This window comes from Sciurus vulgaris (genome assembly GCF_902686455.1).
Source record: "Sciurus vulgaris genome assembly, chromosome: 2".
In the NCBI taxonomy this organism is placed as follows: Eukaryota; Metazoa; Chordata; class Mammalia; order Rodentia; family Sciuridae; genus Sciurus; species Sciurus vulgaris.
Genome location: NC_136462.1, coordinates 188,736,487 through 188,753,589, shown reverse-complemented (window position 1 = coordinate 188,753,589; position 17,103 = coordinate 188,736,487). Strand labels below are relative to the sequence as shown.

The 17,103-nt window shown below is 45.6% G+C and overlaps 1 protein-coding gene across 1 annotated transcript; it reads left to right on the top strand.

Annotated features, from left to right (window-relative positions):
- Positions 1–16,242: 16,242 nt before the first annotated feature.
- GTSF1L (gametocyte specific factor 1 like) lies at positions 16,243–16,692 on the top strand (the record flags this gene model as incomplete). Its single annotated transcript, XM_079124690.1, has 1 exon — positions 16,243–16,692. One exon carries the CDS (start codon positions 16,243–16,245, stop codon positions 16,690–16,692), a length of 450 nt encoding a protein of 149 aa, XP_078980816.1.
- Between the last annotated feature and the right edge of the window lie 411 nt (positions 16,693–17,103).

The window sequence follows — 17,103 nt, the reverse complement described above, 5'->3', positions numbered from 1 at the left end:
TTCCTTCCTATCGCACTCCTCTGAGCTCCAAAGCTCCCATTTCCACCAAAGGGGAGAGCGGGAGAGCCTTGTGAACGCAAAGCAGAACAGCGCCCACGTGCAACTCTTCTTCCTTTAGGTAAATGTCCACTGTATTGGGACCTTTCTCTCTCTCTCTCTCTCTCTCTCTCACACACACACACACACACACACACACACACACACGCTCTGCCCAGAGCTGATGCAGCTGGTGGGGGAGGGTTTACCTGCCACACCAGCATCTGGGGTGGGCTCCCCAGCTGGGGTGGTCCTCAGCCCTCCTTCATCTCCCTGGAGACTAAGTCTCTGTGGTTCTTGCTGCTTCTGTCAAGGGTCTGCTGTGGCCCCTGCTAATCTACTGTGGGACCCTGAGGCCCACCCAGGACAGCCGTGCACTCCAGCCCCCTGCAGGCCCTCTCTCGGGCTGAGGACTCTGCTCCGCTCCCCTGCACTGTGCTTAGGCTGGGACATTCTCCAGTGCGGCCCATTCTTCTCCCTCCTGTGGCCTCTGGTGGAATGGGTGTGCTCTGGGTCTACTTGGCTTCATGCACGATAGAGCAAGCCATGCTTGGAAAAGCAGACACAAGAATGTCGCTCTCTCCAGTATCTGGCTCTTAAACCAAAGCCATGGCTTCCAAGAGCACCAAGAGACTCCCCCTCTCACATCTGACTCGCATCTCACTGGCTTCTCTGGGATCCTCCCTGCCCTGGACTCACCCTTGAGGACTACTTTTAATAATAGTGATGTTAATCCCCAGCACTGCAAAAAATGATAATTCCCCCCCATCCCCCCTCTGCCTCCTTCTTCTTCAATGGCACTTTGGTACGGTTTGAATAAGACCCTATACAAAAACCCCAAGGATTGGAAATTGAGTCCCCACTGAAATTGAACTGAGAGGTAGAACCTCTCATGAGGGTCATGAGGGTTCCACCCCCATGAATGGGTTAATGCCAACAATTAAATGGCTTGAGTCTGTAAGTCCCACCTCTTCTCTGGCACATGCCCTCTCTTGCCCTTCCGCCTTCCATCATGGGATGACAAAGTACAAAGTCCCTCACTAGGTACCAGCCCTTTGACCTTGGATGTCCTACTACTCAGAACTAAAGAAAATAAGTAAATAAATAAGTGTATTTTCTTTATAAAGTACCCAGTCTGTGGCATTCTGTTATAGCAGCACAAAATGGACTAAGACACACTTCCGGCTGCAAGCAGCTCTGAATCATTCACTTACAAACTTACTCAGTTAACAAATATTTCTTGAGCACCTGCTGTGTGCCAGATGTTATATTGGGCTTGGGGATACAGTCATGAATTGAAAAGGACAAGGTGCCTGCTTTGGGGGGCTGAGTCAAGTTCTGTGAAGGAAAAGTTCCAAGGCTGTGAGGATGAAGAATGGAGGGATCATCCAGGCACCGTGGTACAGGCCTGTAATCCCAGCAATTCAGGAGGCTGAAACGGGAGGACCACATGTTCAAGACCAACCTGGGCAACTTAGCAGCCCTGTCTCAAGCCAGGGGTAGAGATGCCCTGGTGAGAGTTCAGGGGAGGAAGCTCCAAAGGCCAGGCAGGAACTTGAGGGTGCAGAGAAGGAAGACAAGAGCAAAGCAGGGGATGCATGGATCGGTGCTGGCAGAGGGCAGAGGCCATGGGAGAAGATGGGGGGCGGGGGGTGGCTGGAGTACAGACAGGAGAGGAAACACCTGCCAGGAATGGCCAGGGTAGACAGTCCTCAGGGGTGAAGGGCACCTGAGGGACCCTGACCACAGCAGAGCAGGAAGCAGAGGAGGGACAGTGTGCTGCCTTGCTAGTTGTTCCCTCAAGGTCTGGTCTAGACAAGAGAGGCTCGGGTGAGGTGGGAAGAGGAGTTAGGAGACTAGAACATGAGCCAGTCGCTAGGAGTCGCGAGGACCAGTGTGACGAGGAAGCGGAGATTTGGAAAGATTCCGGTTGTTAAGTTAGAGCAGCAGGACTCGGGGGTGCATGAGCCTGGGGTGGGGGCAGGACTCAGGACTGGTTTGCAGGAGGGAATGAAAACGGGCAGGCGAGGGCATGCTCCGCTGAGATGTTAGTGCATGTGTCACCATGACTGGGCTAGAGGGGGTCCAGATTCGACACTTTCTTGGTGGGTCTGTGAGGGTTTTTCCAGTTGAGATTCGCGTTTGAACTGATGGACTCAGAAGCAGATGGCACTCCCTCATGTGCCTGGGTGTCTTCAATCCAGCCAGGGCCTCACAGCTGGTGCTGGGACGGCTCATCTCCTGCCTTGGACAGGGATTCACACCAGCACCCTCCCTTGGTTCTCAGGCCTTTGAACTTGAATTTAATTATATCACCAGTTTTCCAGGGTCTCCAGCTTGCAGAGAGCAAGTACTGGGACTTCTCAGCCTTCAGGATGACATGAGCCACTTCCTCATGTTATCTCTCCATCTATCTACCTACTTATCTCACTGTCCATCCATCCATTCTATTGGTTCTGTTTCTCTGGAGGGCCCTCACCAATACATGTCAACACGGTAGGGTAGGAAGGTCATTTACAGATTGGTTTGGGGCAGGCTGAATATTAGATACCTTTGCAATGTCCAAGGGGAGCTACCCATTTGCAAGAGGAATTTATGGAATTGTGTTAAGCAGATGGTTTAGATCTCAAGATGTGTACTGGAGACTTATGTACATCTTGACAATAAACGCGAGAAGGGAAAACTGAACCCAGAGACACCAACATTCAATGGCCCACTAGCAGAGCCTAACACTGAGGAATCTAAATAACAAATTCAAGAATAGGAAATAGGGGCTGGGGATGTAGCTCAGTTGATAGAGTGCTCGCCTCGCAAGCACAAGGTCCTGGGTTCAATCCCCAGCACTGCAAAAATAAAATTAAAAAAAAGTCATACAAAGGAAATAGAAAACATAAACTAAAATGTAAAAACATAGACCCGACTACAAAAACAAGACATGAAACTTTCTGCAGATGCTGTAAATAAATATTAAATCTGAAGATACATGATAGTTTAAAATAATGTATTATCAATGAGCTTGATGGCAATCATCTGGTTCTGAAAATTCCAAATAATTTCCCCAAACATGAAATATGTGAAAGGAAATAAAAATATGGGGTGGGAATCAATGCTGTTTCACTTTCACTGTGTGATGAATAAAGAAAATGGTTTCACCAGGCGTGGTGGCTTATGCCGTAATCCCAGCTACTTGAGAGGCTGAGGCAGGAGGATCATGAGTTCAAGGATAGCTTGGGGGTCCTAGCCAAAGCGCATCTGAAAAGAAAAGAGAAAGTGGGTTCAACATTTTTGTATTTAAAATATCCCTGATATCATAAAAACAGGATGCATAACTTCTAATGCACCAAAGTAAACTGTTTTTAAAAAGATATGGCTCACTGAAAACAAAAAGCACAAACAAGATGGTGGAAGTAACGCCAAACACAACCTTATCCCAACAAATGTGAGCAGGTTAAATTCATCAACAACTCCAAGGCTGGATTGAAAGACAAAATCCAGATGGTTAGCTCAAAGTGAAGTTTGGATATTATCCAGGGGCAGCTTACTGGAGGACTCAGAAATACCCAAGTCCCACCCTGCCAATTACCCTTCCTCATGAAGTTCCCAAGGAGCAGATTCTCAAAGAAAACAAAAGAAAATGGAGAAACAGATTTCCAAGTTCATGTGATTAAGTTGGAGCCCTAATAAGAGGGCTCGGTGGAATCCCAAGTCTGCACCTGACACTCAGCAGTTCCGGGAGATTTCCCTCCCATCAACAGCTGCCAGAGAACACAGGTTGCCAGATTTAGCAAATTTAGCACAGAATGCCCAGGTAAATTCGAACTGCAGATAAACACTGAATAAGTTTTAACCTAATTATGTCCCAAGCAACATTTGGGATACTGTGGTTTTAACAAGTATTTATGGTTTATCTGAGATTCAGACTTTTGTGTAACATCCAGCACACCATAGCAGGAGTGCTAGAAAATGAGAGCCAAGAAAGAGGCAGGTGGCAGCCACCCAGATCCATAAGGAGAAGAATGAAAGAGGAGGCGGCCCTCCCTCCAGGGAGACAAAGGGCAGCAGCTTTCCCTCCCTGCTAGTTACAAAAGGCCCACGTCCCATGAAATGCTGTGTGAAGGCTAAAAGCAAAGGGATTTCCCCATGAGTGACTCTGGTATACTTTTAACCACTCCCTGCAAAGTGCCTGCCAAATCAGGCAAAGAAAAACATAGGTGAATCTCCATCCGCATGTAAAACAGGAAGGAAGCCCCAGCACATGCCAGAACCTTGAGGTGAACTGTGAGATAGGGTGGACCCTGTGTGACCCCCCCAACCTAGTGAAGCTGGCTCAAGGTCCCTCTCAGCAGTCAATGGTTGTTAAATGACTGTTCAACCTTGCAATCGGATGTGGCAGGAGAAATTACACCTTGAGAATTGGCAGATACTACCCTTGAGGGATTTTTAGTTTTGAAGGTTGGTTGCTAAACATTTGTTGAACTAACTACTCCAAAACTCACCAAATAAGAAGAAATAAGACAAATAAATCTAAGAGACCCTAAGGCAGATGTGGTCTGTGTCCCACCCATACATATCCTTGTGACCTTTCAGTATGTTCTGGCCATTTCTACCTCATCTCTGCCTGGGTGCTTGAGACCTCTTGTTCCCAGAACGGCCCAGGCTTGCAAGTTGGACGTGCTAAGGAACTTACAAACCCCGGAAACGGCCTCAACAAAAGTCTTGGGACCTGGTATATCAAGGCCCCAGCTTCCTCCCGAGTTGGGTTTTGCATCATTTCCTGGATTTCCCCAAAAGGCCGTCATAGGCCCACCTAGGTGCTGGCTTCATCGCACACATCTTGACCTCTGAAAGTCCTTCCACGTATGTACTTTTCTAAATATAACTTTTGCTTGATGTTTCTTTTTATGGAAAAATACACCCCTTCAAATTCTAAAAAATACAAAAAAAGATACAATTACAAGGTTTTCTTTTTCTTTCTTTTTTTTTTTTTTTTTTTTTTTTTTTAATATTTGTATGTGAGCCCATGGGCCTCACTCCTTCCCCCTCCTACAGGTCTCCTTCACTTCCTGAATAAACTACTTGCACCTGAACCCTTGAGAACTCAAGCATATCCTGGATCCGGCTCCACCAGCCAGGGAGCTCAAAACAGTAGCAACAGGAAACAAACAACACCAGGGGCACTGGGGAGTTGTGCTTGGTGTAGATGCTGTTGTGGGCAGGACTGGCCAGTAGGGCTACAGGTATGGCCGTCTCCTGCCCTCCCCCACTGATGTTGGAAGGAGGCATGGGTTGTTCCTGTGGCCAGATATGCAAAGGAGGACTGGCTAACTCTGGGTATTATGGCACCCAGAAAAACCCTTGAGCACAGCAGTCATATCACCATGCCACCTCCTTCTGCAGCCAGGTCCCTCAGACAGCGGGGCCTTCACGGTGGTCAAGCGAAAGGACAGCAAATCCAACCTGAACAGAGCCTGGCACAGCTGTTATGCAGAGACCACATAGACATTCCCCCCTCCAGCCCCTCCTGAGAAAATGAGCAGAAATACAACTTAGCACTCGCACGTGACTCAGAGGCTCAAAGGAAGAGGTCCTATCTGCAGAATGAGTACTGATGGGCCTGTGTAAATAGTTGTTTCTTAAGAAATAAGAGGAATTTTAAAACAGTTTTCTTAAATATGTTCCAAAGAAAACCAGCTACTAGAAGTGATGCGTTAGTCTGCTTTCTGTTACTGTGACAAAATAACTGAGATAATCAACTTATAAGGAGGACAGGTTTGCTTTGGCTCACTGTTTCAGAGGTTTCAGTCCATAGCTACCTGGCCTGTTCCTTTGGGTCTGTGGCAAAGCAGAGCAGCAGGTGGGAACACATGGAGAGCAAGCTGCTCATCTCCTAGCCAGGAAGCATGGAGAGAGGAGGTGAGGTCCCAATACCCACTTCAAGGACACACCCGATGACCTTACCTCCTCCCACCAGGCCCTGTCTCTTACAGTTTCCACCAACAACGATGGGCTGGCAACTAAGCTTTGGGAACATGTCAGATCCAAACCCCAGCAGGCGGCACTTGATGCAAGGAGGAAAGGCTGGACGGAGCACAGCTGCAGGGAGTGCCTCCCAGGGACTCCCTGGCCCCTGGCCAAAGTGTGAAAGTCCCCGGACAGCGCAGGGTACCATTCCCAGAGCAACTCGTAGGATTCGTGTTCCGAGGAACGCCAGCCTGGAAGAGTAAGCTCCGTTCAAAAGACGTGTACAACAGAAAAGGCGTGCAAGGCAGTGACAGAGACCCATGACACCGTGGGGCCACAAAGGGACCCTCAGCCGGGCCAACACACAATTGTTTTTCAGGCCACATTATCCACAATGCAGTAAAAACAGAAAATAAAAATGAAAGAATAAACACACACACACAAAAAAAAAACCCAAATCACTTGGAAATTTATTCCTTAATAACTTGAATCAAAGAAAGGAAGAATTCCGCAATTATAGGCCACGGGAACTCCACATAGCAAAACTCAGGGAGTGTCACCAAAGTGCTCCAAGTGTTTGTGTTATTAAACAAGAAAGACTCAAAATAAATGAAGCATAGAACCCAAGGAGCAAGAAAATAAGCAACAGGATAAACCTAGGGAGAGAAGTAAAAGATAAAAATCGATGAGCCAGGTGCAGGGGTGCATCCTGTAATCCCAGGGACCCAGGAGGCTGAGGCAGGAGGATCACAAGTTCCAGACCGGCCTCTGCAACTTAGCAAGACCCTGGCTCAAAATAAAAAATAAAAAAGAACTAGAAATGCAACTCAGTGGTAAAGCACCCTGGGCTCAATCTTCAGTACCAGATAACAATAACAGTAATAGATAAAAGAGAAAACATAAAAATCAGTTAACCAAGTTGAGACATGGCTGCTGATAAATAGCTATAAGATGGCCAGCTTTGTGGAAATCTAATTAAGAGAGGACTCAGGAGGAAAGGGATTGAGACGCAAACACTCAGCATGAGAAAAGGAAAGCAAGTTAAACCCACGGTGCAGAGGATTGTTCAGGTCCCAAGAGAACTCTAAGTGTGTGGTGCACTGGTTCATTTGGAGAGCTCGGTGGTGAGCAGGTCTTAGCTCCGGCTGCCATGACTAAATAGCCTGAGTGACTGAGACAACAAATGCATTTCTCACAGTTCAAGTCCAAGGTCCAGGTGCCAGCAGGATGTATTCTGGGGAGGTCTCTTTCTGGTTTGCAGACATGAGCTTCTCCATGTGTCCTGGGCCTTTCCTGTGTGCAGGGTGAGAGGGCTTTGGTGTCTCTTCCTCTCCGGTCCCATGTGATTAGGGCCCCGCCCTTATGACCCCATTTAATATGACCTCTTTTTTTTTTTTTTTTTTTTTGGTGCTGGGGATTGAACCCAGGACCTTGTGCTTATGAGGCAAACACTCTACCAACTGAGCTATCTCCCCAGCCCTTAATTTGACCTCCTTATATTGAAATAGCATCACCTAGAGAGTTAGGGCTTCAACCTATGAATTGGAGAGGGACATAATTCAGTCCCTAACAGGATGCTTTTCTAGGAAATGGAAATTACCAAAAAAGAAAATGGATATTGCCAAGAGAATTAGAAGTCATGGAGTCAACTTTACATTTGACCTTAGCCAAAAGGCCATGAAGCAACTGGAACTGACTCAAATTGACAGGACCATTTCCAAAAAGGGTGTGGATCAAGTAGTTGGCAAGTTAGGAGGCAAGTTTTTTCAGGCTTTCAAAGAATGTATCTGGACAATTAAACTATCCAGAAAACAAGCAAAGAAAAAACTGAATGCAGGTTGGTTCATTTTACAAATCTAGCACAGGTGAGACACCTGCCCTGGCAAAGGTGATCAAACTCCACCCAGTTGGCCTTTGCCAAGATGCCAGGTGAGGAGCATGCATGTCATAGGCAGAGAAACCACGTGATGCTACGCTGAATGTCATACCATGGAAAGAGTTTTCAAAATAAGACCTTCAAGATTAACATCGACAATATATAAAGAATTCAAAAAACACCCCCAAACCCCACAAATAGATCTATTAATTAAATAGGTACTTCTCAAAAGAACACAAATGCCTGGCAAACATATGAAAATTGTTCAACATCCTAGCAATCAGGGAAATGTAAATCAGAACTACACTGAAATTTCATTTCACCCCAGTCGGAATGGCAGTCATCAAGAATACAAACAATAATATATATATAATATCATAAAAATACACACACACACACACACACACACACACACACACACACACACACACACATATATATTTTTTTTTTTTTGGTAGTGCTAGGGATTGAACGCAGGGCCTTGTGCATTTTAAGCAAACACGCTACCAACTGAGCTATATCCCCAGTCCTACAAACAATAATTAATGTTGGACAGGATATGGAGAAAAAGGAACACTTCTACACTGTTGGTAGGATTATAAATTAGTACAACCACTAAGGAAATCAGTAGAATTTTCCTCAAAAGACTAGGCATAGAACCACCATATGACCCAGCTAGACAGCTCCTCAGTATTTATCCTAAAGAATCAAAGTCAGGGCTGGGGAGATAGCTCAGTTGGTAGAGTGCTCGCTCTCGCAAGCACAAGGCCCTGGGTTCGATCCCCAGCACCGAGAAAAAAAAGAATCAAAGTCAGCATGCTATATGACAGTACATGCACACCCATGTTTATAGCAACACAATTCATAGTAGCCAAATTATGGAACCAGCTTAGGTGTCCATCAGTGGATGAATGGATAAAGAAAATGTGATAAATATGGTATATATACACAATGGTGTTTGATTCAGTCATAAAGAAGGAAATTATGTCATTTGCAGAAAAATGGACAGAACTTGAGAAACATTATGTTAAGTGAAATAAGCCAAACTCAGAAGGTCAAGGGTCATAATTTTTCTGTCTTATATGAAAATAAAGAGGAAAATTGAAAAGAAAGGTGGTAGTGGGGGGAATCTCATGAAAATCGAAGAGAGATCAGTAGAATAGGGAAAAGGCAGGGGGAGGGAGGAGAGAAGACAAGGGGAACTATGGTGCAGTGGTATTAGCTGCATTATATTGTCCTGTTGTGCTTGTACAAATATGTAACAATGAAGCCGCCATTGTGTATAACTAAAATGCACGAGCAAAAATATAGAAAAGCAAATAAATAAATAAAATAAATTAAGACCCTCAAATCGAAGGGGCTGTCAGGAGTCCAACAGTTGAGAGCAGGGGACCTCAAGAAAGGAGCAGCCCCCAGAGAAGGGCGGTGTGCAGAAGTCCTGGACCAGAGCTCAGGTGCATGCTGGGGTGGCCTGTGCCGTCCATACCACCTGCCTTGGACACAGCAGGGAGACCATAGAGCGGTCACACCCACCCTAGCGGCACCTCACATGGCGTGGTACTGCCAATCACTGCTTCGTGGCATGCGGAGGGAGGTGAGCTCCTTGTGACTTGGGGCCATCCTCCAGGTGTGCTCCGGAGGGGACACTGGCCTTGATGACATCAGACTTCCTCCATGCCTGAAGAATGCAGGTTCTTCATGACTCGAATCCCCCAGGGGTTCCATCCCACCCACAACAATAATCGCTGTCCCCGCTGACCAGGACACACAAGTTTTCGGTTTTAGAGAACACTGTCTGCATGCCTGGCGACTTCCCTCTCTGTGCCTGCCTTACCACCCATCAGCAGCATCTCTCGGGCTAGAGCTTAGGGCGGGAGGGGTGAGAGGAAAGCAGACCAGACCTCACCTGCATTATTAGTCACATCCACGCAGACAGGCGTCTGTGCATCCCTCTTTCTCTGCTCAGGTTGCCATGGTGAGCAACCAGTCACATCCCAGGCTCAGAGCAGATGCGGGGAGCAGGCTGCCAGCTTGAGGACCTTTCAAGATGTCCATTAAAAGCACCAGCAACCCCGACCTTCTCGCTACATAATGGACTTAATATCAGCTTGCTGCACTAATGGGTGCTTGGCCTCAAAGAATCGTGCAGTGGTTAATGCCTGTTCCTTGTGACGTGATTTCCATGAACAATAAGGAGCTTCCCCTGGCCTCCCTAGGCAGACTCGCAGGGGCCACAGTATCCAGCACGGGCCACCTGAGTGAGCACAGAAAGGCTGTGGAACCAGGAATAAGAGGAGCTTTGGGGTTGTGTGGAAGGATGCGGGCCTTCCCGTTGACGGCCAGGAGAGCCAGGGCCCACTTCCTCCACGCTGGGTGGCAGGTTTGGAGAAAACGGGCTCCCCGTCACACATAGGGCATGAACTACACTCACCAAGGCCACCTTCTCAGCAGAGGGCACCGGGAGCTTCTCTCACCCCGTGGGTGGGCTGGGGCACCACAGGCACAACTCCTTAGCCTCCTTCCTCCCAGAGAGAAGCTGGCTGGGCTGGAGACCCTCAAATCCCACCGGCCTGGGGCAAGGGCCTACCAATCTCTAGAAGGCCCGAGTGAGCCCCAGCTCCAAGCTGGGACTTGGGTTTTCTCCTTGGGGAGGAGGGCATGTGTTATGTGTGTGCAGTGAAAAGGGAAAGGGGGGCTGGAGCAAGCAGGGTGGAAGGGGGAAGTCCTCTGGTAAAGCTCCTTTTCTCTTCTGGGCAAGTGCTAGGTCTGTGCCTACAGGATCCTAGAGGTCAAGTGTAGCCATAGGACTTACTTTGGGAGCAAATGTCAGTGAGAATGATGCTCATCATTTTCTGGGGACAGCTTTAAAAGCCAGTGTATGATTCTCCACATCCTCCTCCTTCTTCAAGAAGGAAGCAAGAATTGCTACAGTCACTCCATCGACCTGGGTCCCACTGACCATGATGAGCAGATTCCCCCCACCCCACAGCTACCTGTTCAGACTTTATATAGGAGTGAACCACAAACATTTGGTGCTTTAAGAACCTGAAGTTTTGGTGCTGTATGTTACTGCAGCCTAACCTCACCTATTCTGACTGGCACACCCAGCATAATTAAATAGCATGGTCATGAAAGCTCCTTTTTCTGGACTTCTCAGTCTAAACCTGGGTTTCCATTACAATTTCTTACTATGACATCAATGACTATCATGTAACTATGTTGTCCACATGTCATATGACAGGAACAAGATACCCTCCATGCAAAGTCACATCACAACAATATAACGATGGGGACAAAGTCAATCCATTCAAGATTCAGGAGGGCCATGCACCATGACCAGGATGTGGCAAAATGGAAAAAGTACCATTTAAAATGGTCAAAAAAGGAAAAAAAAAAAAAGTCTAAAGCATCAAAGATTAGATTTAAAATGAAACAAAACATGCAAGATCAACATAAAGAAAACAAGATGCCTGGTGGTGTAGCTCAATGGTAGATGCCTACAAGACAGGCCATCCTGTGAACCATCCTCTGCATGGGAAACCAGGAAGGAATGAAGGGAAGGAAGGAAGTCACCAAACTAAACCTGAGAAGATACAATCAATAGAGTGTAGTAGGGTTGGAGTTGTGACTCAGTGGTAGCGCACTTGCCTGGCATGTGTGAGGCCCTGGGTTCGATCCTCAACACCACAAAAAAAATAAATAAAAGATTCATTGACAACTAAAAATATTTTTAAAAAATAGAATTTAGTAAATTCAAGGCACTACACACACACACACACACACACACCCTTTACCCAAGTTCACACAGCTGATAAGAGGTGGGACAGAGGATTTAAATCCAAGCAGTTTTTTGAACCACTAGCAAATTAAGAGATTGGAAAAGAACTGACAAGTTGTTTGCAAAATTCATCAAGTTGTTGGCAAACTTTTCTGAAAGGGGCAGTCAGAAAACATTTGCAGTTCTATGGATCATCTGGACTCTGTTGTAATTACTCAAATATAGTTTGACAACAACCAATAGACAGCATGTAGACTTTACTTACAAAGTTTAATTACCGGGATTCAGAACATAGGTCATAGTTTCTTGATACTTGATGCAGAAGAACTTTTTAATGATTATATCATTGTTATTTGTTTCCCGCCCACTGACTTTTCTAGTTTCAATATCTTCCCCTCAAAGTTAAATGAGCCGTCAGGTGGCGCACGCCTGTATTCCCAGTGGTGGGTGGGGCTGCAATAGGAGGATCTCAAAGGAGTTCAAAGCCAGCCTCAGCAAAAACAAGGTGCTAAGCAGCTCCGTGAGACACTGTCTCTAAATAAAATGCAAAAAATAAATAAATAAATAGATCTGAGGTGTGGCTCAGTGGTCAAGTGCCCCTGAATTCAATCCCCAGTACCCACCCCCGCAAAAAAAGTTAAGTGAAAAAAATCAAAATAAAGTCTAAAACTGGATCGCTTGGCCCTTTCTCTTCTTGTCGCCTCCGGGTTCTAAAGGCTCCTCTCTCCTGATGGCCAGAGTTCCCTTGGAGCTGCAGTTTGTCCCAAGACATTCAAACCTTAGCACAATCTTCTTCGTGGTTTTAGCCTTGGCCGCGCTGCTTCCGGTCACGGCTGCTTTCCTTGGGTGTGGAGGGGCTCCTTGCCCTTCTTACGCGGGTCCCTCTGTGAGGCTGGTGCTCGCTCGCCATGCTTTCCACAGGAAGTCCTCCAGGTTTTATGTCCATTGACCATGTTTGCGGCAGGTGTCTACATGACAGAAACTGCAGATCTCGAGGCTGCAGCACACCCCTCTCCACACTCGCACCTTACAGGACAGGGAAGAATGGACTTAAAGGACTAATTCTTGAAGATAGTCAAGCTTTAAAAAAAAAAAAAAAAAAAAAAAAAACCTGGAGATTTAACTCAAGGGTACTCTGCCGCTGAGCCACATCCCCAGCCCTTTTTTGTTTGTTTTGTTTTGTTTTTTGAGATGGGGTCTTCTAAGTTCCTTAGGCCTTCACTAAGTTGCCGAGTCTGGCCTTGAACTTGTGATCCTCCTATCTTAGCCTCCCAGGTTGCTGGGATTACAGGCGTGACCACCACACCCAGGATTCAAGCTTTTTCTCTTTCAATAAATAACAAGCAGAGACTTGGTAGGCATGTGCTCTACCACTAAGCTAAAACAAAACTACTACAGTTAATTGTTTAGAACTGCATTGTACTTATATATATTAATTTACATTGACTATATAATTTATATCATTTGAAGAGGATGCTCATGTATTATCTATGATTCTGAAGTTCCCAATCAGGAATATGGTATTTCTACTACCACTTAGATCTTGAGAAACAGAAACAAAACAAACAACAAACAAAAAACAGTTTAACTCTGGAGAACTCAAGGCCAATTTATCGATGAAAACTTGAAACTAGGAAGGTGAGCAGAAAGTCAGCACACCAAAACCACTTACACCCAGAGACGTCGCCAGTAGTGTGCATTTGGACTTTGGTTCAGTCCTGTGTGGGGCAAGAGCATCAAAAGTAGAGCCACCCAATATGAAGAGTTTCATGAAAAAAAATCTTTCTCACATTAAGCTGGGACACCAAAGGACTCCATCTTCAGGGCTCTGTGGATAGATTTAAATCCTTCCTCACCCCAAAGAGACTGTGAAAAGTCACCTTGGCTTCAGCAGCACAGCCGGAGGGAGAAAAGCAAGCCTGCCAAGCCTGCCTGCAGACCAGCCCTCATGCCAATTCAGACCAGGTGCAGGAGCCTGGCTTAGCTAAGGAAGCATGAGGTGGGTTAAGGAACCCTCTGCCTAGCAAAGCCCTTCTGAGGAAAGGCACATCTACCCCAGGTTTTGTGAAAACCCCCTAAATAAATTCTCAAGGACAATAAACAGTAAGTCATTAAAGATAATCAGTGCACAAAGGGACAGTGCCCATCAGTGAAAACCTGCAGAAACAGATCTACAGGGGCTCAGACACAGACTGAAAAACAACACAACTTACCATGCTTTACATAAGTTACAAACTTGAAAATACTTCAGGGAATGAGAAACTATACAAAATGATGTAGCAGTTTTGAAAAACCACCAAACTGGGATCCTAATTAGAATAAGATGTCCTCCATGTTTGTTACAAATATGTCAAGATACACTCTACTGTTAGGTATAAGTAAAAAGAACAAATAAAAATGCAAAAGAAAAAGAAAAGCAACCAAAACCTCTAGAAACACAAAATATAAAAACCAAAATTCAAAGACAATGGGCATATTTAACAGCGGATTGGCCTCTACAGAAGAGAGAAATAAGTGAACTATAGATCAGAGGAAATTATCCAAAATGAAGCACACAAAGAAAAAAATATACAGAGGAGAGGGTGTGAGAATAGTGAGAAGGCCTAACACTGGGGGCTCCAGTTTGAAGGGACAGTGGATACACATTTTCAAAACTAATGAAAGATACCAATCTACAGATCTAAGATGTCCACAGATATATAAAAAGAAATTTACAACTCAACATCATGATGAAACTGTAGAAAAACTAAGATAATAAAAAATTCTTGGTAATACTCATAAAGATAAATATTACCTTCTAAAGAAGTTAGGCAGCTGGGTACACCTGATGGTGCACACCTGTAATCCCAGGGGCGAGAGGCTAAGGCAGGAGGATTATGAGTTCAAAGCCAGTCTCAGCAACTTAGCAAAGCCCTAAGCAACTCAGTCAGACCCTGTCTCTAAATAAAATACAAAAAAGGGCTGGGGATGTGGCGGTTAAGTGCCCCTGGGTTCAATCCCCAGTACCATGAAAAAAAAAAAAAAAGAAAGAAAAGAAAAGAAAAAGAACGAAGAGGGTGAATCAGACTTCTCCAGACGAACAGAATCAGAAAAGTTCATCAATAGGAAATTCTAAATGATAAACTAGCCAGGCATGGTGGTAGCATTCTGTGATTCCCAGCTACTTAGGAGGCTGAGGCAGGATGATGGCAAGTTCAAGGCCAGTCTCAGCAACTTAGTGAGATTCTGTCTCAAAAAATAGAAAGGGCTGGGGATATAATTCAGTAGCAGGATATTCCTGGGTTGAATCCCTAGTACTGTGAAATATAAATAAAAGTTAAGCTTTAAGCAGAAAGACAGTGACCCCACATGATAGGTCTAAGTGCAAGGAAAAACATAATAAAAAAGATAGGAGGAAATATGAGGATAAATGTAAACAAACTTCTTTTAAAATATTTTTTTAGTTGTCAATGGACCTTTATTTTATTTATTTATATGTGGTGCTGAGAATAGAACCCAGTGCCTCACACATGTCAGGCAGGTGCTCTACCATTAAGCCACAACTCCAGTCCCTGTAAACAAACTTTGACAATACAAAATGACAATCACAATAATATCTACTTAAGTTTTTTAATTAAGTTTAACATGGAATAGAATCATAATAAGTGATGACGATTATGAGAGGATGAAATAAATAAAAAGCCCTATATTACCCCAGAAGAGGGCAAAATATTTAAACTTTGAACTTTAATAAATTATCTATGAATGTTTTAATTTGTAATTACCAAGCCATTAGAGCATAGGTAAAATAGTTGGGGGAAATGGAAAGATTTTTTGAAGTATTTAAAATAAGGAAAGGAAAAAAAAAAAGGGCTGGGGATGTGCTCAGTGGTAAAGCACTCCTGGATTTAGTGGTAAAGCACTCCTGGATTTAGTCCCCAGTACCAAATAAAATGAATAAACAGCAAAATAAAGTAAGGGAAGTGGGTGGGGCATAGCTCAGTGGTGGCACTTGACTAGCGTATACCAGACCCTGGGTTTAGTCCCCAGCACTGCCAAATAGGGGAAGGAAGGAGAAAAGATAAACCCAAGAATGGGTTAGAAAGTACAAAATAAGATGGTAAACATTTAGGGACTTTTATTAAACTAAGATGGGAGGTAGAAGACTTAATAACAACATACATGGCACGAACAATTTTGAATGTTTTCCTCCAAAGCCATGCCCCCCTCCCAAGCAATGGACAAGAAGTTGCCTTTTCCTGATGACTTCAGCTGCCCATTGTGACTGCTCATTGACATCACACAGCATATCCTATCCCTCTGAGTCAAGGGGGGCGGCCACATAGCTTCTTCACCTCCCTGTGCGGCTGCTGTGATTTTGGCTCTTGCGTCTGCTTTGTGTAGTTCTTCTGCTCCACGGGCCTGTGTGAACTCTGTTCTCTGCAGAGCTGTTTCTGACAAAGCTCAAAGGTTCAGACCTTCACCTACAGAGTTCTAAGGGCCACCACTGGGCAGAGGACAGCTCCACCCTTCTTACAAAAGGGCTTTTCCACAAGGGGTATTTCATTTAGACTCTGGGCAGTGGGATACTCAACTTCAAGTACAACATCTCATGGAGCCAGAAGCCTTAGAAATCTGCCCTTACAATCCTCACCACCGAATCCCACTCAGCAGATTCCAGTACCACCTGGCATCGTGCAGGAGAAAGAACCCCAAGAAAGCCAAAAAGATGGCCAGCTGCAAATACAATGCCTGCCACGTGGTCCCCATCAAAAAGCTGGAGGAGCACGAGGCTGCCTGTGTCAACAGGAGCTCTGTGGAGGAGGAGGACACCCTGAGCCCTCTGAGAGTGAGTCTTCCGAGTGCACAGCCCAACGACGAGCCCCTGCAGGTCTCTCCCTGGCTTTCCAACCCGGATATCTGGAATGTCGATGGCGCCAACTGCCACCCCATGTTTGTCCTTAAGACTTTTGTTCCCCAAAAGCTTGTTTGTGAAAGTGACACAAGAGAGTCAGAGAGAGAGGAGACCAACCCCCAGAAGATCCTCAGACCGGGAGAGTAAACTACCAGCAGGAGGAACAACACACATCTCTCAAATGCATGAAAGGATATGCAGCTCATCAGAATAAAAGGCATGCAAAGTAAAAGACCCTGGATGCTCTTTCTCCCCCAGCACCTAGTAGATGGTTAGCATTAGAATGTAAGTTGACCCCACCTGCAGGGAGGGCAAGGTGGCAATAGCTACGTGGGCTGTGATGGAGCGATTCTGCTTCTAGGCCTTCATCCTGGAAATGCACTCACGCAGGTAGAAAATGGGGTAAGTACAGCTATTCCCTGAGCTGTCTGGAGCAGCAGCCAAAGGTCAGGAGTGACCTGACTGTCCACCAGGTGGGGCTGTCGAAGTCAGTTATGGTGCAGCCTCCAATGGGAATACGCAGGCTGCTATAAACCAAGTGCCGAAGCTTTGGTACTG